The 27,088-nt window shown below is 42.3% G+C and overlaps 1 protein-coding gene across 1 annotated transcript; it reads left to right on the top strand.

Moving 5' to 3' along the window:
* The first annotated feature begins 225 nt into the window (after positions 1-225).
* DERL1 (derlin 1) lies at positions 226-24,441 on the top strand. Its single transcript, XM_036338207.1, has 8 exons — positions 226-590; positions 11,044-11,155; positions 14,266-14,330; positions 15,583-15,609; positions 16,165-16,260; positions 17,392-17,444; positions 19,188-19,298; positions 22,248-24,441. The coding sequence occupies exons 1-8, from the start codon at positions 438-440 to the stop codon at positions 22,384-22,386; spliced, it is 756 nt and encodes a 251-aa protein (XP_036194100.1). The 5' UTR covers positions 226-437; the 3' UTR covers positions 22,387-24,441.
* Positions 24,442-27,088: the final 2,647 nt, after the last annotated feature.

Here is a 27,088-nt window from a genome sequence, read left to right as displayed (position 1 = left end):
GCTCCAAGTGGCCCCATGAATTACCAAGAACTAGGTAGAGGAAGATCAGTATCCCCATTGGCTGGAGTATTAGCCGTTGCTCATGGCAACTACTATTTTCCACGAGTCGTGTCAACGTCCGGCCTGGCCCCGCCCCTTATGGCCTCGCCTCCAGACTGTCGAGCTTTGGCCTGGTGGTAAAAACTGTACTTGCTCTTTAAGCGGCGGGACTTCCGGTCGACGTCGTCCGCGGCCGCCGGAAGGGGAAGTTTCGCCTCCGAACGTTCCCTCGCTCGTCCGAATTCGGTGGCGCCACGTCCGTCGGTCTCCGCCTTCTGCACCGCGACCTGGGCGGCTTCCGCCTGGACACCTTCCACTCTCGAAGCCGGCCGCGTCGAGAAGGGGCCGGGACGGGGAGTCGGGCGGCTGTGCGCATCCTGGCCACCTAAGAGGCGAAGATGTCGGACATCGGGGACTGGTTCAGGAGCATCCCGGCCATCACGCGCTATTGGTTCGCCGCCACCGTCGCGGTGCCCTTGATTGGCAAACTCGGTCTCATCAGCCCGGCCTACTTCGTCCTCTGGCCCGAAGCCTTTCTCTATCGCTTCCAGGTACTGACCGGCGACCGGGGGAGTGGAGACTACAGGTCCCAGGCGGGTCGACGGCGGCGGAGCGTAGACCCACAGGTTGCGAGTGCGCGATGCCTCCTGGGATTTGTAGTGCGACCACTCCAGCGGCTTAGGGCGGGGTCCTGAGGTCCGGGGGAAGCTAAGTGGCGGCAAAGGGATCTGGAGCAAGGGCCTGGATACCTAGGCATGGAGGCTTGGATTGGTCTGGCTAAGGGACTGATTTCATCCTTCTATTAAGATTGTGCTCCCCGCATCTGCAGTCAGAGGAGGAGGCAGTGGGAAGGGAGGTTTGTGATAGTTGTCAATCTGCTGGACGCTGGTGATTAACAGCGTGGGTTTTACCTGGAGAGCAGGTGCCCTCTCACCTTGCTCTGCCACGTGGGTGGCCAGTGGCTGTCAACTTACCCAACAGCCATCTGAGTTCCTTTTATGTTAATGGAGTGGGTCTTTTGTTTTTGTGTTTGCTTTTTTGTAGGAGTGATTTGAGGTCAGAGGCGAAAAGAGTGAGTTTGTTTATCTGCTTTTCCATGCCCTGACCTAGTATCTGGCATGTAGTGTTTGAATATGCAAAGGAATGAGTAAAGAGTTAATTGCTCCAGAAATGGAAGGCCTTATTAATTTTTTAAGCACAAAGGAAGCAGTCCAGAATAACATTACTGGCAAGAGAATATTTCCTGGAGATTGTCTTTACTCACTGGATTCTTTAATCAGTGGCAGGTCAGATATTAAGATCTGATATTAATTTCAACACGTTACTTGGCCTGTGGATAATACTTTTGTTGAACCCCCCTCTTGACTGGCTGTTTCTTAGTCTCCTTTGCTGGTTCCTCATCTTTGTGACCTTTAGATGTTGTGATGAGCCCCAGGGAGCAGGTATAGGACCTCTTCCCAGCTGTAGGTGATCTCATTTACCTTCATGGCTTTAAATGCTTTGTATAATACAAACATAGGTATTTTAAGTCCAGATCTGTCTCCTGATGTCCAGACTTGTACATCCAGCCATCTATTTGAAATTACTATTTGAGAGGCTGATAGAGTATCTCAAACTTATTATGTCCAAACTAAATCCCTTTTCCCCTTTGCCCTATAAATAAATAGAAACGCCATTATTACAGGAACTCAAGCTAACAATCACGGAGTCGACGTTGACTTCTCTTTTTCTCACACTCCGAAGTCAGCAAATTCTATTTACTTTAGACATAAAATCAGAATACGGTACCTTTTCCTTCTTCATTGCAGCCATTACCATTCCAGACTGTTCCTTTCAGTCTTTTCTCTAGACAGCTGGAGTGCTTCTTCTGAAACATAAATGAAGTCCTGTCAGGCCTCTGCCCAGAACCTTCCAGTGTTTTCTCAACTCGATGAGTGAAATCAAGTCCTTTCAGGGTCCTGCACCACCTCTACTACCTCTGTGACCTCATCTCCTCCTACTCTCTATTTTGCACATGAGGGTCCTCAAAGGAATCCTAGCTGTTTCTTAAGTAGCTAACTCATTCTCTCCCCCCTGGCTGTTTGCACACTTTGTTTCTCTGCTTGGGATAACCATGGCTTCCCTCCTTACCACCTTCAAGTGTTTGCCCAAATGCTATCATTTTTGGCAAGGCCTTATCTGATTGCCCTTCTTTACTTTGTGTCCCTTACCCTTAATATTTTTTGTACATATCACCCCTTGGTATTTTGTTAGTTCACTTACCATCAGAAAATAAAGCTCCATGAGATCTTTGTCTTGTTTAGCGCTTTTTTTTTTTTTTTTTTTTTAACCTAGAATAGTGCCTGGCACATAGCAGGTGCTTGCATGGACATTATTGAGCACTGGAGGTACAATTGTGAATAAGACAGAAAAAGTTGCAGCTCCCATGAAGAAAATAAGAGAGAGGCATGTGCTAGATAGAGAGTGATTTAAGGGATGGATTATTTGATAGAGGGCTCCAGAAACACCTCAAAGAAGATATCTGAACTGAAATGGGAGTGGTGAGGAGCCAGCTTTGGGAAGCTCTGGCTCTGGGAACAATCTTCCAGGAAGATGGAATAATAGTAAGCTTAGAGGCAGGCACTAGAAACAGAAAGAAGACTGGATAGTTAATACAGAGTCAGCTGTAAGGATGAGGATTGAAAATGAGGACAGAGATAGCCAGGGGTTAGCGCAGTAACGCGAGAATGGACAGGTAGGCTGCGCTGGATTATATAGGGCTTTGTGGTTTGAACTTTGTTTCAAAGACACCAGGAGAGCTTTGGAGCCTTTGAACAAAGGAGTGACAAGATTGCCTTGACTGCTCTGTGAGATGGACTTAGTATGTGGGTTGGGGGTGAGGAAAGTATCAAGTTAAGGAGAGATGGTGTTTGGGACCAGGTTAGCTGCGACGATAGAGAGAAATGGATGGATTTGGGAGTTGGAGTGGACAGTATTGCAGCTGAATGGATATGAAGGGTGAAGGGTGAAGGAAGCAGAATTCCAGGACGTCACTGTTTTCACAGTGGGTAGTGGAGCCTGTTACTGAGATTGGAAATATTTAGGGAGCTTAGTTTGGGGATGGGGGAAGTTCTGGGTGAAGAGTTATGTTTTGAATTTGGTGAAAAAACTATTAAAATTCTCCCTTTTCAACTACAGATCTGTGCGAGGTCAGATTTTCTTCTTATATCTCAACCAAAACAATATATCACATCAGGTTGAATGGAGAAGATGTGAGAATCTGGTTATCTTCTATGAAGCCAGACATTAAGGAGAGTTGCAGTGTAAAACGTCACGTACTAATCTTACTTTTTTGAAAAATAGCTTTCATAAAAATTTCTGTATTAATATGTAGTGGATTTATTGTTGTTATCCTACGTAAAAACTTAATTTTTTTCCTCAGTGGTTAAAAAAAAAGGTTTATGTTTTGGCCATGTTAAGTCTAGAGATGCTTTTTAGGCATCCAAGTGGAGAAGTTAAGTAGGCAGTTGGCTATTAGAATATGATTTGGGCCTGCAGGAAGAACTGCATACTGCTTTCTACTTATTTGCTTTGGTACATATTTGTCGACTGATTGAACAATTGTACACTTCGCTCCTGGTGGCATGTTGGTTGATGTGTATGTGCAGGAGGAGCAGTGGCTGTCAATCATTTTGTGGGAAAGACCTGGTCAAAACTGTCTCTTGACCCTCCTTGCAAAATCTTGCTCACTTGTCTAATCAGATTAGTAAAATAAAGCCTTCCTAATAGACCACAGGCGCATAATGTTAAAAAGGGTGAACTGATCAGAAAGTCATTCATGTCACACCTTCTGTGATTTTCCCATATTCCTTGCCTTGCTTCTTGGGTGTTTGTTATCTTGAGCCTGGGGAGAAGCTGCTGGCAGGAAGCAGAACAGTGCGCTGGCTGTCAGGTGTGAAAGGACCGATCTTTATACCTTTCTGCTCCTGCTGTGATGTGCCCTTGACCAGAATTGAACCGGGACCCTTCAGTCCGCAGGCTGATCCTCTACTCACTGAGCCAGAACAGCCAGGCTCTTACCCATTCTGGACAAGTTTAGCTTTCAGATCCTCCTGGAGGAACTTGTTTGCAAATGAGAGGCTGAGGTGTGAGGACAAACAGCATGTGGTGTGCTTTCTGCTAGAGGCTCATCTTTTCCTTAGAAGCTGGATCTTTAACAGCTTCAAATAAAGATGGGACGATTGATTTAGCTTGGATAGGTGTGTGTTAAGACTCACTTTACTGTTGCCCCCAGTTCCTAGTCCCTCACACTTAACACCTGACAATCATTTCACTGTGATCAAATGCCTTCATGTTGGTCCCTGATTCGCTAGGAGAAAGGTGGCAGTTTCTTGCTGCTCCAGTGGTTCCTGAGATGACGTTTCCCGGGGCTTTCTCCACACTGATAGTTTATTTCTTTGGAAAAATAACATTGCCCCCTCCGTCTGTATTGTGCTTCTCCATCTATTATCTCACTGAGCTCCCGCAGTCACCCTGAAATAGGAGTTATCCCAGTTTATAGACAACTGCAGTTTCTGTTTCTGTTTCGGTGAGTTGATCTGAGCTCTTGTTTAACTCCTTTGCATAATCTCTACCAAAACACACAGGTAAATGTTAACAGTATCGAGAGTGATTTCTTCCCAATCAGTCATAGCAAATTATTTGTCTTTTTCTGTTAGTATAGAAAGACTATGGGATTTCAAGTAGCTGAGTCATGGTCTTTGGGCCTGACTGGTTGTATGCTCTTAGGCAAGTTATGTACCCTTCCTGAGCCTAAATTTCTTAATTACTGAGTACATGTATACAACCAGCACCCAGGTCAAAATCAGAACATTACCTAAAAATGGGGATAATTTAGTAGCATATTAACTCTGTCCTAAGAGTTTACTCTATTCTAACTCCATTGATTATAAGATGGTCTGTGTATTTAATACAACCTTTGGAGGGAGAGGAAAGTAGATATTACATTTAATTAATATATTGATAGTTAGGTACATCCTGATTTCAGAAACACAAGAATGATATGTTCAAGTTGAGAAAATACGTTATCTACTTTATACCTCTATTATATAAAACATGGAGAAAACTGTTTGCAAAGATCCCAGTAAATAGTCCGGTAAGTAAACTATTTAGAAACAGTGCTGTCTTTATTTATTAGGAACTCTCAATTTGTTTCTTAATTTGTTGCCAAGAATAATAAGAAATGGCACCAAACCTGTGATTTGATTTGGTGCCTATATTTGCCAACCCCTGACAGCAAGCCTAGATGCTTGATTTATGACTGTACCTGGGAAGGAAGACAAGCACACACATAACTGGAAGGACAGTAACTTGGACTGTAGGCTGAGCAGAGAAGCAGCCCCAGGGTTTGGATTAGAACTTGAGTGGCAGGTGTTTTGGTATGTAGTATAGCTTTCCAATCTTTCCTTAGCAGTCCCGTCTACATTAGACATTTCTTTGGTCATAGATAAGGTTGCCTCTTAGACCATGGCTTTGTTTTTTAATTTTTTATTGAGTTACAGTATACAAATAGGACAGTATGTGTGTTATATATTTACAGCTTGTTGAATTTTCAAAAACCAAAGTACATGTATGTAACCAGCACCTAGATCAAGAAACAGCATTACTGCTCCCTCTGGCCACTTCCTCCTCCAGGGGTAACTAGTATCTTGACTTTTAATACCATAGGTTGTTTTTGCCAGTTTTTTTTGCATGCTCTAAGTGAAATCAATACAGTATGCATTCTTTTGTGTCTAGCCTTTCTTTCTTCTTTTCCAAGCTTATACCTTTATTTTATTTTTCTTGCAGTGCACTGGCTATAACTTCCAGTACAATGTTCAATAGAAGGCAAGGTAGCAAACTTCCTTGTTCTAGTTCCAAGCTCAGGATTTGAAATCTGTCTCCACATTTATTTGTTTGTACATTCATTCATTCATTCATTATTGAGGTAACATTAGTTTATAACATTGTATAAGTTTCAGGTGTGAAACATTATGATTCGACATCTGTATATAGCACAGTAACTATTGTCTTTTTAATAGTACATTTGAGAGTCTCCCATATTGTTGCATGTGGCTATAGATTGCTCATCCCCAGATTGTTCCATCCTGGGAATAGACCACTATTTATTTACCCATTCTACTGGTATTGGACTTTTTGGGTGGTTTCCAGCTTTGGCTAGAATGCATAGTGCTTCTGGGAACATTCTGGTACATAACTTGGTGAACATAGGTATGCTGAGTGGAATTGGTGGCTTCTAGTAGCTCTTTCAAATCTTCAGTTGAGATTTAGTGCTTTTTCATTTGTTTTTTCTGCATACCTAGTGTGTCAAAAAAAAAAAAAAAAAAAGCCACAGTTTGCTAATACCAGCATTTGGCACATGGGTGCTCTTCTTTTTAATTGCTTGGTGACCCAATCAGACTTCAACTCCAAATCAACCAATCCTTATTGTTTCAGGAAAAAAAAAACAAAAAAACACAACCCACACAGTGTTTTTGATAGTTTTAAAAAATCCCACTTAAAAAATCCCACTCTAGATTCTGGATGGCAATTGTGATTATTTCAGTGGCAGATCCTTTTAGTTCAAGGGTGGCTGAAATAAACATTCTCTCAACAGAGGTTGTTGGACTGAACTAAAGAACAATGTCTTTTGGTTTTTTTGAAGGTCTAATATGCCAGTGAACACATGGGCTTCTTGCCCTTGTTAAGTGAGCAACTGGGCAGATTACCTAAACTCTAATGAGGGGCCAGCTTTCCTCATGGAAAACCTGGGTGATTCTGGGTCTGGCCTTGGGATTACTGTGGGTTTAAAATGAGATGCTCCCCTCCGAAACTTCAGGCATATGAGGCACACAGACCTCTGCCTTCAAGTCCTGGGCTCTTTGCACTGCACCTGGCTGCTGTAAAGGGATCCATGGAGGCTTTCGGGGTTGAGGACATACCTCCATCACCTCCAACCCAGAAAATAAGGCCTTTTCCTTATTGTAATGGTTTACATATCAATTAGAGGAAAGGAGGGGGTTTAGTTGGGTACTTTCCATGGGGATTTCAGAAATTCTGTATTACCTTGTGTCCTTCTGAAGAGACAAACTATCTCTTGGTGTTTTCAAATTATAATTTTAAAGTAATACAAAAATAATAAGACTCTTAGATCAATGAAAGCAAGTATAACTCAAGGGTAAGCTTAATGAACAGGGAACAGAAGTGAGGTATTTTGACAGACGCTGATTTCCAAAGAACAGGTGCATGCAGTGGCTAAAAATAGTGTTGTGTTGTCAGTGTTAGTGAAAATGTAGTCAGAAAAATAAACCAAGGTTTCTTTTCTAAAATCAGGCCCCTAATAACTTACAGACATATGGGGGTAGTTTAAAATGTGCATTTGTAAAAACCCAATCAGTGTGCATCTCCTAAAGATTGTAATACTCATACACTCCACATAAACAGTGTTTTTACAAAGCACCTTCTTAGTCCACTTTCCTAAGGCCAGCCTTGTACAAAGTCTGTGAGACAGGGAAGGTGGGAGTCATAGGACAGATGGCATTGCTAGATGAAGACACCAACTCCACGGCCCTGACTTTCGCAAGGCCCCATGGCTACCTCAGGGCCACGGCCAGCGCTTGCTTGCTTCTGGTCTTTACTCCCAGTGTTTTTCATAGGCAGGAATAATCAACTTTATGTAAGTATATTAGTACTGGCAATGTTTACTAATTGTAATATACCTCAGAATGGTGATGTCATTTGTGAGAGGCATAGTAAAAGTAGGGGTTTAGTATCGTAAGCTCTGGGGTCAGGCTGCGACAAAATTCTCACTCCACCACTTACTAGCTATTGCTTAATCTTTCTCATCCTGTTTCCTCATCTATAAATCCACCTCATGAGTCAATGCATGGAAGTGAACAGAATAGCACATTATTTTTTTTAGAAATCATTAGCCAAAGAACAGCAAGTATTAGTATGCCATCCCCTTTTATGGTGGTGATTGAGGCTCAGAAATGAGCATTTGTAAGCTAAGACTTTAGGTCTTCTCAGATCATTTTTAGGGTGTTTTTCCGCCCATTAGACTACTGTTTCTATGATAAAATTGTGTATAAACCAAAATGAATGTTAACCAATTTTGTTTTACTGCTTTAATATACAGTTCTTGGAAAGTCACTTTTGTGGATTTAAAGTGCATTTTCCTTCACAGGGAATTAAGCTCTGTGGGTCCTACTACTCGGAGAATATAACTTGCCAGTGATGTGTCTGGTCAGGCCCCATCACTGATGTCCTCTGTTGTAGCCACACCCCAGTTGTTAGCAGTACCCTCTCATTGATTTTGCTTTTGCTATTCCTTGGGACTTTGCACTTGTTTTTCCAAGACCACACTTACCCTCCCTTGCGTCCACTCTTGCTTCTCTGGGCAGCCTCCCTCACTGTCAAGAACTTCTTGAGCATCAGCCATGCATTTTATGCTTGTGCAGTAAGACACATAGCTAGCTCTCAAGCCAAAGCTAGCATTACTTTCCAAAAGTCTGGAAAGCCATCTACTTCCACCACTATTATTTAACATGTTCTGGAGGTACTTGCCAGTGAGTTAGACAAGAATGGAATAAGATACACAATTTTATTTACAGATAGAGTTCTATACTTGGAAATCCCAAGAAGCTCAGTTTTCAAATATTATAAACAATAAGAAAATACAGCTTTGATGAGATAGATATAGAAAGCAGCAGCTCTATGGAAAACTATAAATGCTATGAAAGACTTCTTCCTGGCTGGTATTATATCTATATCACATTATATCATACTAGTGGCCCAGTGCACAAAATTCGTGCACGGGGGTGGGCGGGTATTCCTCAGCCCAGCCTGTACCCTCTCCAATCTGGGACCCCTCAGGGGATGTCCGACTGCCCACAGGGATTGGGCCTAAACTGGCAGTTGAACATCCCTCTCGCAATCCAGGACCGCTAGCTCCTAACCACTCACCTGCCTGCCTGCCAGCCTGCTCACCCCCAACTGCCTTCCCCCCACTCTTGCCAGCCTGATCACCTGTAACCACCTCTGCCTTGGCCCTGCCACCATGGCTTTGTCCGGAAGGACATCCAGAAGGTCTCCTGGTCCAATTAGCATATTACCCTTTTATTAGTATAGATTGATATAATAAAGATATTGGTTCTAGTTCATTTAGAAAAATAAAATATTAAGACTAACCAAGAAAATTGTGACAAGTGTGGTAGAAAAACAGGAGGGGGATCATTTAATCATGTACCTTTACCAAGTATGAAAACACTTTGTAAAACTAAAAATTAAAGTAGCTTGGTGTTGGTATAGGAATTCAGTTTCAAACAGAATAGTCTACAAGTAAACCTGAATATAAAAAGGAATAAATATATGATAAAAGTACTTTTTCAAATCAATGGAGAAAAGATGGGTTACTCTGTAAATAGGATTGGGAAAACGGAGTGGCCATCTAGAAAAATAAGTTAAAATCTCTTCCTCACTCCTTAGGTAAACCAGGAATGTGCTAAAATAAAGCTGAGCACTTTTATCTTCTTGGAGTGAAAAATCTTGTAAGCATGATACATTTGCCTACATGAAATGAAACTGTATGTGTCCAAGTATGGCAAAAGTATCATAAATGTATAAGGCTAATGACAGTCCAGAAAATATTTGCAGTGGCGAGAAAGGGAAACTTTTATAATAAGAGATGCAATTCTAGCAGAAAAATGAAGAAAGGAAATGCTGAAGTTTTAAAACCATAATTGGTGAATGTAAAATGCTCTAAGCGGTGGGGGTATAGAGAAGACAGGCATTAATGTACATTTTAAGAGGAAGTATAAATTGGTTTAACATTTTTGTAGACATTTGGCAAAATCTACCAAAATTAAATGCAGACACTGATATAGCAGAATGACTCAGAAATTTATAATTTATCTTATATGTAATGTATTTGAGAATATTCATTGTGGCATTGTAACAGTTTAAATGAAGTTTAGATATCTACATAAAAGGAATACTGTGAAGGCAATAAATATATTTTTCAAGGGAATGAAACAAGGTATAGAACAGTGCGATATAAGATAGGATGAAAAGAGACAAATAATAGTAACACATTATTATTTCTTGAAAGAAATACAAGAAACTGATTCGTTGTTGCTGGAAAGGCACCTGGGACACCCAGGATCAGGAGAGAAGCTTACCTCCTGTAATTTTTTCTGGTGGGGGGAGGATTAATATTATAAAGTCAAGTGTCTATATTGCCTAAATAGCACAATGATTTGGGTAAAAATTTTCTTATTTTACTTTTACCTTTTGCGTATGACATTTTTTGACAAGGTTTGTCATCTGAGTAGTAGTAGTATTTTCCTAAATAGAGATATTACAGTACTGTTGGAAATTGTCTTTGTAATTCATTTTTGGCAGGCTTAACTGCATGTTTGATCCCTGTAAAGACTAACCCTATACTTTTACAGTATTGATTTGTGTTCAACTTGCTTAGAACTGTTCACTGCTTATTTTATGATGTTGTTTTATTCCATTGATTTGTATACTGATGTGATTGTAACTGATGAACTTTTCTTAGGTCATCTTCTTGAATAATACTGGTGGTGCCCCTTTTTGTTTGTTTTTTGTTGTTGTTAATCCTCACCTGAAGATATTTTTTCATTGATTTTTTTCTTTTTCTTTTAGAGAGAGTAGAAAAGAGAGGGAAAAACAGAGAGATACATCGATGTGAGAGAAACACATCAATTGGTTGCCTCCTGCACCCACTCCGACCAGGGAGGAGCCTACAACCAAGGTACATGCCCTTGACCAGAATCGAACCTGGGACCCTTTGGTCCACAGGCCAACATTCTATCCACTGAGCCAAACCGGTAGGGCATTGGTGCCCCTTTGGTAGCTCTCCTTATTGAGAATGTTTTGCAAGGGTTAATTTTGTGCAGTTAAAAGAAAAAAAAATTAACCAAGCTTAGAGACTAACAGCTGTGTTTATTTTGATCTGGACAGATTTGGAGACCCATCACTGCCACCTTTTTTTTCCCTGTGGGTCCAGGAACTGGATTTCTTTATTTGGTCAATTTATATTTCTTATATCAGTATTCTACACGACTTGAAACAGGTACGTTATCCATAACTGTTGCAGGTACTGTTTCTTTTTAACTTGCTAAACCATATGTTTACTTGGAGGAATTTTGAGGGCAGTCAGTTTATATAAAGAGATGGCATAATGAGAGTAAGTGCTCAGGAAGTGGTAGCTGTGCCAGGACTGGACTAGGCACTGAGAATATTCGATTTCTTGTCCTCACAATAAACTCAGGAGGTATAAGTAGCATTGTCCCTATTTCAGAGATGAAAAAAAAAACAAACCCCAACAAACCCAGGGACTTACAAATCTTGCCCATGTCCTTAGTGGCTGTGCTATTTGCCCTTCGCTGGACTTGACATCTCACTCATTTCTGTTACACAGCAGACCTTGTCCTTTAGTGCACAGTTGGGCTGAAGTGTACATGTCTCCTAGATTGAGGTTGAAAAACACTACCTTATGCAATTAAAAGCCTAGACTTAGTCTCTGTCATTGAAACACTCAACTTTAAGATATACAGCCAGGATTTAGTGACATGGTAATTTATCAGATATGACTCCCTATATGATGTTATGGATAAGCTCTCTTACAAAAATCTTTTCTTACAAGGTTTCTTGCGGATTGTTATTTATTTCCTACAATAGCTTGTATGCTGTTCTGAGTTGCTTATCCTGGGAAGCAGTAAATTGATACTGCTGTGTCAAAATGTGAGCATAATGATTTTGAAAAGGCTGGCTGACTTCAGATTTCATAAACCTGCTGGCTGTTAGCTCAGGATGGAGAATTCTGAACCATCTTTAAATCTGTCAGCTTGAGCATGGCGAACCAGTCTCCTAACTGCAGGGAACTACAAGAATGGGCATTTATGTGTCAAATATAATCTTTCCTTAAATTGGTATTTGCTACTATGTGCTTTTTAAAAAGAAAAACATCATTACGTTAATACTGTGTCAGACTGTTACTACTGGGAGTGACCTAGCCCATTTTCTTAGTGTTATAGAGGAGAACAGGAGCTTCAAGGAAGTAAAGTGAACTTGGCTGAGGTGAAACACACAACAGGATTCTAAGGCCATATCAAGGGTTTGTCCTGAAATCTACCAGAATAGATGATTTTCATTCTCCTTATCCCCGTGGGCCCTAATTAGCATTCTGCCCCTCTAATATAATTCAGTTGAGGATTAAGTTGTGGTAATGTGTCTTTTATACCAGTAGTAAACTCTAGGTTAAGTGTAGATGACCTATGACCAGTTTTTTAAAATTTTTATAATGGAAAATTTTCAAACATTTATAAAAGTAGAAAGGTTAATAATGAACCTTTTCTCTTTTTGAAAAAAATTCACATAGCATGAAGCTCACCGTTTTAACCATTTGAGAGGCTATAATTTTGGAAATTTCTTAAAAACGGAGTCATACAATACATGGCCTGTGGAATTGTGGTTATCATCTTTCACTTACCATTGTGTCTTCAAGCTTATTCCTTTTTATTGCCAAATAAGATTCTATTGTATGGAAAACATTTTGTTTTTCCAATTATCAGTTGATGGACATTTGCCTCTTCAGTTTTGGGCTGTTATGAATAATGTTGCTATGAACATTCATGTGAGAGGAACTTTTAAGGTCTTTCCATTTAAATAAGATTTTACAGACAAGAAAACACTGGTCTGGAGAGGTGGAGACATGCCCCAGAGTTCACAAGTAGGTGAGATAGCACGGCCAGGACTGCAACCCAGGTTTGTTGATTCCTTTCCTTCCCTCCCCATACAGCCTCAAGGCAACATGTGACAAAATGTTTGCCATAAGCCTATTTTCCTGGCTGAATTAAGTCTGTAGCAGTGCCGGCTTATTTGTATTTTTGATTTATACCGAAGACTGCAATTGGAGGCCAGTTAATTTGTAAATTCCCAGTTGCAAGCTTGCCAAAGAATAAAGTACTGAAGTTTATGTGAGTACAGTACTTTAAGTTTTCAATCTAAAGAACCCTTAAAAAGCACAAAGCCAAAACCACATAAAAAAGAAGCAAAAGTATCATTAAAATTCAGAAACACTTGTTAGAATTTCAGCTCTGATTCATCCGAGTGATCCCTGCCATTAAGCATCCTCACCACTGTGGCTGAAGTGTGCCTTTGACATACCAGGGGAGAGGTAAGGGGAAAGAGAAGAGACATTTGTTGGAAATTTATTTACTTATTGTAGATTTTTTTTCTATCTTTCTGACACTTGTCAGGATTGTTTTAAATTAGAGGGAGGTAAGGTAAGTGCTTGAGCCAGAGTGGCCTTACAGTCACTTGTTTCTTTTTTCTGTCTCTCTTCTTGTCTTCTAGCCTAATGCGTGAGGACTCCCCTTAGAAGGGAGAGCTGGGCCATGTTGATTTTTCTGCCCAGGAATAAGACAGAGCCTGGTATATGGTGCAGTGACAGGAGCCCTAAACTAGTAATTAGACTCCAGTCTGCTTCTAACAAGCCATGTAACTGCTCATTTAGCTTTATTTCCTCATCTGTCTAAAGGGTATCTAGGTCTTTCCATTCGACCTCACATGTAGTATGAAGGTTAAGAGTCAGAGGCTATGGAAAGGTTTGGCTGCCCTCCATTCCCTGCCCCTGCACAATGCTCCCTTGCTGGAGTGTAAGCTCAGTAAGCCCAGTGCTGGATCAAGTGGAGGTGCTTAATCACAGTAAGTACCTCCCAGCATAGTCCTTTTGCGGTAAACACGGTGGTAGGCAAGACAGATATGGTTCCTCCCCCGACAGAGCTTATGGTTTAATGCAGGGAGAAGGGATTAACCAAGTATCACAAATGCATCCTGGGGTCATGAATGAGCCATGAGGGAAAGCCTGACAGGCCGTGATGGCGTCTCGGCAGCTCTGGAATCGAGTCCTCTCTTTGGGTCTCTCTTAGTCTGAGGCCATCAGATCATGATACTTACTGGAATTCATTTGGAAAACTCAGGTTAGCCTTCCTAGGTGACTGTAGTTCAGGGCTTTATTGAGGCATGAATTTAGATAGTTTTAAAAATTTTATTGGAGAGGACTGATTGTAAATATTCTCATTTTGGCTTCTATGATTTTTAAAGCATTTCTCTACATAGAAATGATTTATTTTGTTCTGAATTTCTGAACCATGACATTTGGCTTATTTTTGTTCCTAGGAGCCTTTGATGGGAGGCCAGCGGACTATTTATTCATGCTCCTCTTTAACTGGATTTGCATCGTTGTATCCTTCAGTCTATTATTTTGGGTTGGAAAGAAACCAGTTTTTTTGTGTGTTTGTGTATCTGTGTGTTTTCAGGTTTGGGAAAACAGTGTCCTGTGCGACACTTCCAATGACAGTATTTGCATCTTCGTTTACTGCAGTTAATAATTAAGACTCGTTGAAGTTCTTTTTAAACGCTGTAGTAAATCATAGAGCCCTGAGTGATGCATTCTCTTGCCATCGTCTCTGGGATTTTCCCACATTTGGTTGCGTTTTATTACTGTTCCCTCTTCTCGATCCCAGTTCTCTGTGTTCTCATGTGTGACAGCTTGTTTTCTGTGCACAACAAGGCTCTCGGCCCTGAGACAGCTTTTGAAATCTGTGGTTCTGATCAGAAAATTAATTTACAACCAGCATTCTTTTCTGACCTCTTTACTGTCCTTGTCTTGGGGTCCTGAGTAGTGATGCAGTCCCTCCGTCAGTACCCAGCTCTGGGAAGGACACGGCCTGTGTCTCCGCTGTTTCAACCACAGTTGTCAGCAGCCCTCCAGCTGCGGACCTTCACAGATGGCGAGAGACGCAGAAGGGACTTGGTGGCTCAAGTCCTTGCTTTGGGGCTTAGCTTCCATTGACACATGGCCAAGAGCCAGAAAATGTGGCACTTTGGAAGCCCTTTTCCCTCCTTGAAGGGAAGAAAAAATAACTGTAGCCACACTGTGGAGCCCTGAACATGTAGAATCATTATTTGTTTCAGAGGGCACAGGCATCTCCATCCTCTAATTAAAGGAGTGATGCTGAAGTGCAGAGGTGAGGTGAGGGAAAGAGGACACAGGAGACCAAACTGAGTCATATGCCGAAGCAGGTAATGTCTACCATTTCCTTGTCATCATCTAGACCAGGGGTCCTCAAACTTTTTAAACAGGCGGCCAGTTCACTGTCCCTCAGACCGTTGGAGGGCCGGACTATAGTTTAAAAAAAAACCTATGAACAAATTCCTATGCACACTGCACATATCTTATTTTGAAGTAAAAAACCAAAACGGGAACAAATACAATATTTGTATTTGCATGTGGCCCGCGGGCCGTAGTTTGAGGACCCCTGGTCTAGACTAATAGAATATTTGGAATGAAGATTATTAGACACCTTTGTGCTCTGGATGTTTTAAGCCACCTGAAGTATAGAAAAGTGTGTTCCTTCAGAACACTGGAAGGAAATGAACTTTTACTGGGTGCAGAATGTTTTCTTTGTCTGATCTTTAACTTTACAAACCAAGATTACTGGCTTAGCAATGGACATGCAGGTAAGTTGCGACTATCCATTTGCCCTTTTGCATGTTTTAGATATACAAGTAAAGGCCTTTGACAGAAGCTGAAATTGCATTATCTCTGTGGTTAATTATGTGATATTTTGAAATGATAGAATTATAGCTGTTTTTATTTTGAAGATCCTATACGAGTTAGCTAAGTCATTACTTTTCTTACTTATTTCTGGCTCTTTTATCATGTTTGAACATTGAGAATGATGACTATCCAGTATTTTTTTATGCACATAAAGGATAGACATCTTTAAAAAATTTAGAATATACAGTTAGTAAAACTTTATGCCTACTTTTGGCCCTGATATTTTTCTGAATCTGTCTAAAATAATATAACTATTTTATTATAGGGCTTTGTAGATTATGTCTATGATTCATTAGAAGGATCTGCTTACAGTTTTGATGAGTTGAATTTCTTTTTGCTTTTTGAAAGGCCCTCTAAGGGTTTGTTTGGAAGGGAGAGGTGAAAAGGTAGATTCATACTAAGCCTCTTTTTAGGGCCCCTGGGAGCCTGGTCCTTACATGTTGTTTATTTTGCAGTTGCTGATGATTCCTCTGATCATGTCGGTGCTTTATGTCTGGGCCCAGCTGAACAGAGACATGATTGTGTCATTTTGGTTCGGAACACGATTTAAGGTATTGCAGCCTAGTTGGGAAAATTTCCTTTTCATTTGTCTATAGAAATCCCTCTTCAGCCCAGAGATGTACTTTCTGATTCTTCCAGAAGAGGTCAGTGCAGAGCAGTGTACCGCTGGCAAGCCCCTTCTTGCCTTCTCAGTCCCCATTTCCTCAGCCAACCCAGAGTCCTTTGCTGATGGTCACTTCTCACTCCCTCTGTACCTCAGGCCCCTCAGCCATGTGTCCCTGAGAGATCTCCTGTATGTGTGTGTGGTAGTGAGAGGGAAGGGAAGATACTCATGTGAAACCCTGTCTTTTAAAGTTTGTTCTTAACACTCCCTGTTATATATTTTATATTTTGGACAAAATTTGTTTTTGTTTGCCCTCAAAACACTTACTTTTGTGCTTTCTCTCACAGTTTTCCACCTGTAACATTTTTAAAATTATCTTACTCCTGCAAATCCTATTTGTTCTTAACTGAACATATTTATTTCCTGAGTCACCTGCCTGGAATTAGTTGTGCCTTTGGGCTTCTGCAATGTTTTGTGTTTCTCTTACAGTAATTACCACATCTGCCTTCATGTTATTTAGGGATAACCCTTTCCTTCCTGGTTTATAAAGTCCCTTAACTCTTGGTATGATGTCTTGATTCTCGTAAGGAGCTCAAGTGTTCAATTTATCTGGAGGGCTGTCTTATTCGGGAGAGTATTAGTTCAAGATATCAATGTATAGAGAGGTAAAAACTCAACTAATTTTGTGAAATATGCAAAAGGAGAGCCACAAAAGATGGGGTATTTTAAATTTACTGGTAACAGTATGCTGGTTGGAGTCATGAGGAGATTCTGTTACAGACCACGTTTTTAATAGCACGGGGCACTCACCTGCTTCCTGGGTGCTAATATCAATCTGTTTGTATTGCATTTGAAACCGTCAGCAAGGAGCTCTGTCTCTCCAGTCACTGATGGAGGAATAAGTACAAGTTTAGGTAGGAAGTTCAAGTATCATAGGAGTGATGCTGGACTGATCGGAGAAATTTGGGGCAGGACTTTTCAAGGGATTTATAAAGCCTTGTCAGAACATTCTGACCCATTCCTGCCCACTCTATCCCGTTAAGTGTGGGGACTCACATGTGTATCTGTTCTTTTCTAGGCCTGTTATCTACCCTGGGTTATCCTTGGATTCAACTATATCATCGGAGGCTCGTAAGTGATACGAGATTTATTTATTTTTTTCTTTTTGAGAGGCAACAGGCATTTATTTGAATTCAAAAGAAAAGCTATTTGGAAAGCACTGATTCCGGCAGAAAGCCAAATAGTGTTCCCTGTTAGATTTATTTAATTGGAAACTAATCCTTGGACGACTTCCATTCTTTTTTATCTTCCTTCTCTAATTTTTATGAAACTAAAGAATCTCAACATTGATGCATGGGAACTTTGTCTTACAGAATGATTTTATTTTGATCTAATTGATTAAATTGTAGGGCTTTAAGTACATTTTAGTATTGAGTGATAGTGTTTTTGTTGTTAGTTCTTTATGACAGTAGGCTTCCATATATGTGTTTTTGAATAAATACTCATTTCTGGATTCACTGTCCAGATTGAGCAAACAGATCTAATTTGTGTCTAAACTGATTACTCTAAGAGCTGTGCCTACAGTAACTATGTTCTTTAGTCTTAATGCCTTGGAAACGGCTCACCAGTCACAGAAATGCATATTCTCAGATGGGAAGTAACTGGGTGAATAGTAGAGAAGTTTGACCAAACAGGGTCAAATTTCTAGTCTGAAATTAGGACGAAGACTTAGGAAAACCTTGACTGCATCCAGTCAGAATTCTAGGAAGAGGATAACATGCAGCTATTCGGAGAACTCCCATTTCTTACACTACAGCATATTTGTAATGTTTCAATCGATTCTAATAGTACTAGTCCCTAGTATGTTTGTCATATTTGCTCTGTGTGGTCCTAACTGCTGCCGCATACTGATAGGGAGAAGTGAAGGAGTCAAGTAAGCAGACTGTTTAGAAGCAGAGGTTCTCAACCTTCCTAATGCCGCGACCCTTTAATTCAGTTCCTCATGTTGTGGTGACCCCCAACCATAAGATTATTTTCGTTGCTACTTCATAACTGTAATTTTGCTACTGTTATGAATCGTAATGTAAATATCTGATGTGCAGGATGTATTTTCATTGTTCGCGACCCACAGATTGAGAACCGCTGGTTTAGAGAGTAGCTAGTTGTGAGCTTGGTAAGGCCACCCTGCTCCCCAGAAGGACAGAGCTGGGAGCAGTTGCACATGCTGGCTTGTCCCTGCCGGAATCGTGTTGCAGTGAGACAGAAAGATATGCAATAGTAAGAGTGGATCTATAAAACCTTGCAGTGGCCTCTGTGTAAGCTGTGGGGAAATTGAAGAAGGTCAGTGATTATTTTAGGATTACAGGGTGAAGGTCACATTTCCAAAGTGATCTCTGTGATGGCTTACACCAGGACACAGGGAGCGAGGGAGAGTGCTCACTGGCACCAGGAATGAGGAGCAGGCGTCTCTCCTTTCCTTGCTCCCATTCTTCTTTCTTGCTGGTCTTCATTGTTCACCACGTTTTGCAGGTACAGTATTCATATTTGGAAGATTTCAGAAGTTTGCAGCTTTTCCTACTCTTAAGGCAGGAAGTCGCAAAAACAGTATTTTGAGGATGGGCTAGGACTTGAAAGAGATGTTAAAGGGGCAGCTGGCCTTGAGGAGCACAGACCCCATAGGTCCAGCGGGCCTGGTTTCCCTTCTCCCTCAGGATGCATTTGCCACTCAAACTACAGCTCGCTGCCAAGCTGTCACAGGTCCCCAGGGATCACAGTGGGCTGCCATGAGGATCTCCTCCCTGTGCTGTTAGTTAAAACTTACTCCTCACTTCACTGCTTGAATGTCTGTAAACTGACTTGGCTCTCTGTTTGCAGGGTCATCAATGAGCTCATTGGAAATCTGGTTGGACATCTTTATTTCTTCCTAATGTTCAGATACCCAATGGACTTAGGAGGAAGAAATTTTCTGTCCACACCCCAGTTTTTGTAAGTGTTTTTTCCTCTTGCTTGTTTAACAATCACTTTACTGTCCATGTTCATATGTATCCTGATAAAAACTTGAGGAGGAATAGGATTTATCTCTCTGTCTGATGGGAAAATGTGAGCCAACAAATGAGTCACCCTGGTCACAGAGTCAGGGCACCAGGAATGAAAACCACAGAACCTTAGCCAGGGGCCACTGAGACTAGAGCCAGCACCACAGGGAGCGATGGGCGGGGCCAGTGTGCGTAGCTGCGGGGCCAGGATGACAGGCTATCAGTTTCTCCCAAGAGTTTGGGTGAGGATGGGTGACGGGGATAAATTAGCTCACTGGTTAGTAATGTAACACTTTTCTATTAAATATTACCGATTATATTATTTATGGGACTTTTCAGAATTAAATGAGAGACTTGAGTTTGTATAGCCCTCTGCTTTAGGGTTTACTCATGTGAGGAGGCCAAGGACACAGCTTTGGTTTTGAGACAGACTTGGGTTGGAATCCCATTCCCCTCATTGACCAGTTTTGATATTGGGAAACTTAAGTCAAACCTCCGAGCTTCAGTTTGCCAGTCAGTAAGTTGGGGGGAGCCCCAGCTCACAGGACTGTTGGCAGCACAGTAGTGGAGCCTCAGTAAATACAAGTTCTGGGCCTGTTTCTGACATTGGGATCTAGGGCGGGAGAGATGCTGACACACTCAAGCATGTAAGTAGTATGACCATTGTGTCCGTGAAGCAAAAGACTGCCTGGCAGTCACACCCAATCTCCAGCTGGGGATATGCAGTAATAGCTTGCACTTCAAAGCTTAAAAAAAAAGCACACACCAGCCCTTTTCAAGTCTTGCATGTTTTAATGTTTTGTAGTTTGTCATTCTTACAATTCCTTTATAGATTAGGGATAGTTTTTAAAGGAATTTTATTATGAAATATAATATACAAACAGAGAAGTACACTATTGTGTTGTGTTTTTTGTTTGTTTTCTCCTTTAAGAGCATAAAAAGAAACTTGTTTCTCTTCTGAGTCTTGAGTTGCCTCCAGGCTAAAAAAACAAATGACCAGTCTGCTTTCTAATTATCAAAGGACACACAATAACAGCAGGCATGGATTTTTGATCTAGGTCTGTCAAGTCAGATGGCAGATGCATCCATTAAAATAAAAACGTGGTGCTTTGGGGAACAGCCAACAGTTACTATACTTTAAATGGTCATATTCTAACTTCCAGGCTTGGAGACATTTCTCAATTGTGAGCAACAAAGTATATGAGATTCTGTGGCAGAATCAGCAGCACGTGGAGCCTGCCTTGCATTTGAGCTCTGCTGGTGGAAGCCCTTCTGTTATGTTTTGCATAAAGATCAGATGACAAAATGTAGCTCCTTGCAAAAACAGGAACTGCTTTGAAATTACCATAACTTTTTGTTGATTATGTATAATTGGGTGTCTTTTTATACTAATTACTTGCATTTAATTTCACTGTCTGTTTAAGCAATGGAGATGGCTTCCATATTGTCTTACAATAAGAACCAAAGCAAAACGGCCCGAGCACTGCCTGTTTTAGTGTTCTATTTTATTATGCACCATGGAGGAGCATTATCATACCAGAACGTCGCGGATATCGAGAAACAGTGCTTGGGAATACATTTTGATTTAAAGCTAGAGCTGTATTCATTGAAAGGGGAAGATGTGAGTTACAGAATTCTAAGATGCATCACCATTCTGCATTCCATCTAGAAAAGTAGGCATCCCCTCTTCTCTGCTGTTTGCAGTTATTTTTTCTGTATAAAAGGGGACCATTATCTTTTTGGGAGGGAGCATGAAGGTGAAGTAAACAGATGACGGCTGCAGTCCCTAACTGCTGTCACTGGAACCACCGTGTGTCCCGTTGCAGCCTGGGGTGTATTGGCTGGTGCAGGGTATAGGCCCCAGAGCCAGGCTGCCTGCATTTGAATCCTGACTCTCAATTTAGAAGAGCTTCACTCAGTCTTGCCTCAGTTTTCCCTTTTATGAAATGGGGTCATTGTAGTGCCCACCTCCTAGAGTTGTGGAGGTGAGATGAATTTACCAACATGTGGTACCTGGTGTAAGGGAAACCCTTTATGACAGGTTGTGCTCTGCGGGCAAGTCACCCCTCATGGTTTAAACAGGTATCACACACAGTCTTCTTCAAGCAAACCTTTAAACTGAGGATCTAGTGAGTGGAATAAGTGTAAACATAGTCTTAGTTTCCTCATAGTCAAGGAAGGGAAATCTTTGGAAAAACTGAGAACCTGGACTTTTATTTAAGTTTTTTAGCTGTTCTGTGACTCTTAATTTGTGAAACTATAAGGTGGCAAACCAGCTAACCTGTTTGGGCTTCAACTTTCCCACCACCTATGAGATGAATGCAGTTGGAGGGCAAATGATGAATAAACTTTAAAAATAGACTCATACCTCCAGGACGTAATGCTGCCTTCTCCAGTCCTCCCACGGACGCTGCGGGACTCAGTTGCCTGCATGGTGGAGGCACCATGTGGGGCTGAACACAGGCTGCACATTTGTCCTTGGAAAGTGAATTTATTTTGTACCCTTTGATCCAGATGCATATTGTCAAAATACTACATACATAATAGGTGTTTTTTTCTGGTGGTCAGGCTTGTGGGAGTAATAGCTCTGTTTTTGTACTATTCTGCATGAATTATTTTGCTAATCAGAGAAAAAATTTTTAGAGTGTAAATGTAGCTGAAAACTTAGTAAATTTACGAAGCCTGAAAGTGAGTGCTTTCTCTGGTCAGGGCATTGAGCTAAGTGCTGAAAAGTCAAGTTAGTAAGACATTGTCCTCAGCCTTCCATTGGCCACAGACTAATACAATTCAGTGTGACAGACCGGGGGACACTGGGAAAGGGAGCCGGTGCTAGATGGCCTGACAGCGTGTGGAAGTGACTTTGTTGTCTTCTCTCCCTTTGTTTCCCGCCTTGCTCCAGGTACCGCTGGCTGCCCAGCAGGAGAGGAGGTGTGTCCGGATTTGGCATGCCCCCTGCTAGCGTGAGGCGAGCAGCTGATCAGAATGGTGGAGGCGGCAGACACAACTGGGGACAGGGCTTCCGACTTGGGGACCAGTGAAGGAGTGGCCTCCAGCCTGCTCACCAGCCACTCTGCTCAGATGAAGTTTTCCTCCCAGTGCTGGGTGTGCTCAGCAACTGCGTCCCAGCAAACACTGGTGGACCTGGCCCACACTGAATGTAGTCTTTCCGTACAAGACACCATTTTTTAAATCCTGAAGAAAATATAAGTGTTCCTCAAGTTTCGTGATTCTCATTCAAGTCCTTTCTGCTATGAAGAACAAACGTCAACTGTGCAAATTTCAGAAATGACTATGGTTTTTGGTGTCTCCTCTTCCTTTTCTGTCCAAATGATGGGTTTTGCTAGGTCCTGGTCTGCTGTCGCCAACCTGGGCACCTGCGATTGGGCCACCAAGTGCTTGTCAAAGGGGCTCTCACCTCTTTCTTGCACATGCCTCCCTTCTACTTTTCCCACCCCCCCAGATTTGCAGCTAGAGGAGGTTGCCCATAAAGTGGTTCTCCCTTTGACAAGCTCTTTTATTTATTGACTTTTGCCAAGGCTTGGTCACGAAAACCTTGTTCAAACCTTTCTTCCCCTTTGGTGGCAGAGCTGTAACAGTAGCGGAGAATATGAACAGGGGACCAAGAGCCTTTTCTCAGCTTTGCAATCCTGTGACCTGGTATCAGTTGCAGCCACTTGCCAGCTCTTCAGATGTTTTGATAAAAAAGCACCGCTGGGTCAGCGAGGGCCGCAGATTGGTATTAATAACGCATGAAGGTGTTGCTAGGCCCTTTTTCCCTCAGTGACCACAGCTATAGTGGAGTTGCGTCTTACACAGCAGCTAGCTTTAAACTGTGGTGGGATAATCCCTTTGCATCTGATGGGTGAGGCATCCTGGCTGTGTGTGAACCCAGAGTAGCTGGGTTGTTTGTGCTAGAAAATTCCAAGTCAGACTTCACCGGGAGATGCTGTCTTTGAGAGGCCCCTGGGTGTTGATTGCATTTCATTCCCATTCTGGCTATATGTTTACTAAGTATAGTGGTAAGAAAATCCTGTGCCCTTTTTAAGATGTCAGTTTTTTGGCCTCTCTTCCCCCTTTTATGGCCACATACGTCAGTTAATTGTGAGGAGGGTGTAGCTCCTCCGTATGAAGATCATATTTTAAGAGCTAATGCAAGCAAATCTGAGTCACGTCATTTTGGGTTGTAATGGCTTTAGAATCATTGTGACTGAGGGTCTTTATCATTGATTCACAAGTGTACATCAGACCAACGTAAATACCCACAATTCCTTTCTCACAGGTGGGAATTTCCATCAGAGTTAGGCCTGTCACCGAATAAAGGGTTTTGAACATGTTCCACACAGTTTCCTATTTGATGTTTTTTTCCGGAAGCAGACTGCGAGGAGCAGTGTGGCGTGGCTGCCGTACTTTAGACAACTTTTTAAAAAGGCTTCAGGCATTTCGATCAAGTTTATTTTCGGGAAACTGCGCTAACAGGATGGCTATTCTTCACCCCACTCTTACACTGTGATGTGTTAGCCAAGGAAGTGGGGTTTGAAAACAGGTCTTCCTTTTTCATCAAGTTTGTGTGTATTTCTCCAGACTTAATTTGTATGGCAGTGTAGGAGGGGGCGGAATCTGAACCTTAACTGTCAGATGTTCCGTGGCCGCAGTAAAATGCACTGGTGACGTGTAGAAGCCATGTTCCTGTTACGTTGCATGTGCACTCTGTGCAGGAGTGGAAATCACTGTTAGGAGGTGCTCACGGCCAGTGAGCTGGAGCCTCACATGCCCGCTCAGCAGTGCGACTGCCAAGAGCAGAGGTGTTTCTAAAGGTTGTTACAGAATTCTTTGGGTCAAGGCAAAATGCTCCTTAAATTCGTCCTTTTAAATGCATGTTAGGAGCTGATTATTTTATTAATCTTACCTGGATTACCTTTCTCCTAGGAATAATTTTAGCTAAGCAAACTCTTTGAGATTGGTTTGGCAAGGCAAGACGTGACAGTGGATTCTCTTTATGAATGAAAAAAATCCTTATTTTGTGTAGAAAATTCCCTTTTTGTAACTAATCATTTTTATTGGTAAAAAATTGTAAATTAAAATGTACAACTTGATGGTTGTCTGTCATAAGTTTCTGTATGTCTCCTCTGCTCCCTCTTTGAGGTACTACATAATTTCTGTAACCAGCCATCTCTTGGGCATTTAGGAGTGTCCAGTATTTTGTTGCTATTATAGTGACATAGCAATACTTCTGTTCACATGTTGGAGGATTCATCCTTGGCTTTTAGTTTAATGAAGCGGGATGTTTTGGAACATTGCGGGAGACAGCTGCAGAGAGGAGGAACTGCAGACCAGATGACTGAATTTTCAGTGGGTTGTTGTGCCAGGTGTAAGGTTAAGTGCAGGTATAAGGTTGGACTGAACCAAGTAGTGGGATTGGGGGCTAGGGCTGGATTGAAGAGACCTCCATGAGAGAATTGCTGGGACTTAATGAGGAAGAGGAGGGGTTATGCACAGGGGTTTCCATTGGACATCAGGTCTCGATACAAGTTTCCCATAGAAACAAGACTGGTTAAATAATGCTATTTATAGGTATTGTTGGTGCAGCACATTATAAACAATTGGGTGCTGGTGGACCAGCTGGAAAACCTAGCCACTGTATGTGTGTTTCTATAGAGAAAAACAATGAATGCTAAACCTGTGAATTTGAAAGTGGACTTTTAGAACATGATTTCTTCCTAAGTTGGGGACAGCTTTGGAGAAGGCCCTAGGGAAAGAGAAACAATTCTCAACTGATGTTGCTCACTCTGTCCCCATCCTTCAGGTCCCTCCCAGCTTAAACACTGCATCAAGGAGAGGCCTTTATAGATCTGACGGCGAGGCAGAATGTCTCCAAGATGGTCCACTGGCACGGTCTCTGCTTTATGATGTCATCGCACCCTAGTCCTATGTGTCATGTCTCTCCTGTGGTCTGTTAGCACACCGTACCGCGGTTGTAGTCCCAGGACTTAGCACAGTGCCTGCCTCGTACAGGTGCTTCTCTGCTGCACTCACCTGAAACTTGGACTGGGTAATGGGTTGAGGAGGAATTGGGCCTGCTTAGGGAGAGAGAGCTAAGAGTCTGGTCTCCCAGGAGCTCCAAAGGATTTTTTGCTGCTTATACAGGGGAATCATAGACTCCTGAAAGAAGATACTAGAAGAGGTTGGAGATAGTAGCAAGAATGGATTCAAAATTGAGATACTTTTTAAAAAGCAGTTAAGCAATTTCTGTCTTACAATGTGTACTTACCTGCATGGGTGTGACTACTTAAGGTGATTTGGGCGAAGGAGACTCAGTGTAGACTAAGGGCAGCAAGAACAATTGGGGAGAGTCACTGAAGGTATGCATTTAACTTTTCCTCCCCCAAGCGATTCCCCTATGGCCTGTCCAAAGGCATATGCATTGAGAAAGGAGGAACCTCTGCCAAGTCACTGTCGTCCAAGCCAGAGTGGGCCACAGGGCGTGCAGATTTGGGTTTAGGCACAAGGCTGGAGGGTCCCTTCGGAACTGCCTACTAAGCTTGGTTTGGCCCTTGACGCCTTACGCTGACCCAGATGAATTTGATCCTCCTCTGCTCTCTGCCAGTGTGTTGGCCTTTTCCCGAGGGCTGGTGCCGACACGGTGAGTGTCCCTGTTAATTAAGGGCAGTCACGGTAGCTTAAGGGACATGTGGATGTTGATGGTAACTGTTCGAGAGAGGAGCTGTAAACCCGGCTCTGAGGACGTAAGATGCGGCTGTCCCCACGGCAGGCCCTGGCCACCTGGAGGGGAAGGGTTTGAACTTCTCTGATCCCTTCCATCAGTTAGGGTTCTTTGATTGCTGGTACCCCAAAAGGACTCTGGTTAACTTCAGCCAAGGGGACTTTATTGGAAGGAACAGAACACCTCATTGATTCTAAGGGTCTACTGAAAAGCTGACATGGAAAGGGCCCACAAGTTCAGGTCGCAGGACCGGATCTTACCCCATCTGCTGGGCTGTCAGTTCCACCTTTAGTTTGTGCTTCCCTCTTTCCTATTAGGATTCAACTCCCAGTCTTCCTGGCCTCGCTTGGACTGTGCTTTCCCTTGGCTAGGAATTCAGGGGAAACCCTTAATGACAATCCCATTAATACTGCTTGTAATGGGGAAGAGGTAATTTCCACAAGCAAATCAAAATGCTCTTCTTTCCTAAGAAGGGGGAGCAGATGCTGAATGCCTGTACCAACCTTGCTGGCCCACTAGCACATGTTAACTACATGCATGGCTTCCTGGAGGAGCCTCTGGCTTTGCCTCCAACCTGGGAACAAGATAGCATTTCCTCCCATCTCCTCCCTCAAGCTCATCTGCAGAGCAGGAGAAAGCAGTGTAGGTTTTGCTGAAGATTAGGGTGGGGGGTGGTGGAGAGGTTGACATTGAACATCACAGGGAAAGAGACTCCTTGCACTTGAGAGCAGGGGTCATGTGTGTCCACCCATCACACCCCCACTACCTAGCACCCAGCTGGGCTTGCTTAGGCTTCTTGAGATAAATACTCATTGAAGGAATGAATCCGTTTCATAACCTAGATTCTCGTCAGCTGTCACCTGGCTCCCTGCCTTTCTCTCCATCCTTTCCGCATATGGCTTTCCCAGGGCCCTCTAATGTCTTGGTCAATTTAACTCTGGCTCTAAAACACTACACTCAGCAAAATAAAGGTCTTGTCATTAATCAGACCTACCCACCTGGGAAAGGCTTTTCAAAGG

This window comes from Myotis myotis, unplaced genomic scaffold (genome assembly GCF_014108235.1).
Source record: "Myotis myotis isolate mMyoMyo1 unplaced genomic scaffold, mMyoMyo1.p scaffold_m19_p_16, whole genome shotgun sequence".
Lineage (NCBI taxonomy): Eukaryota > Metazoa > Chordata > Mammalia > Chiroptera > Vespertilionidae > Myotis > Myotis myotis.
The sequence above is the reverse complement of the archived record's forward strand: the minus strand, read 5'-3'. Positions and strand labels throughout refer to the sequence as shown.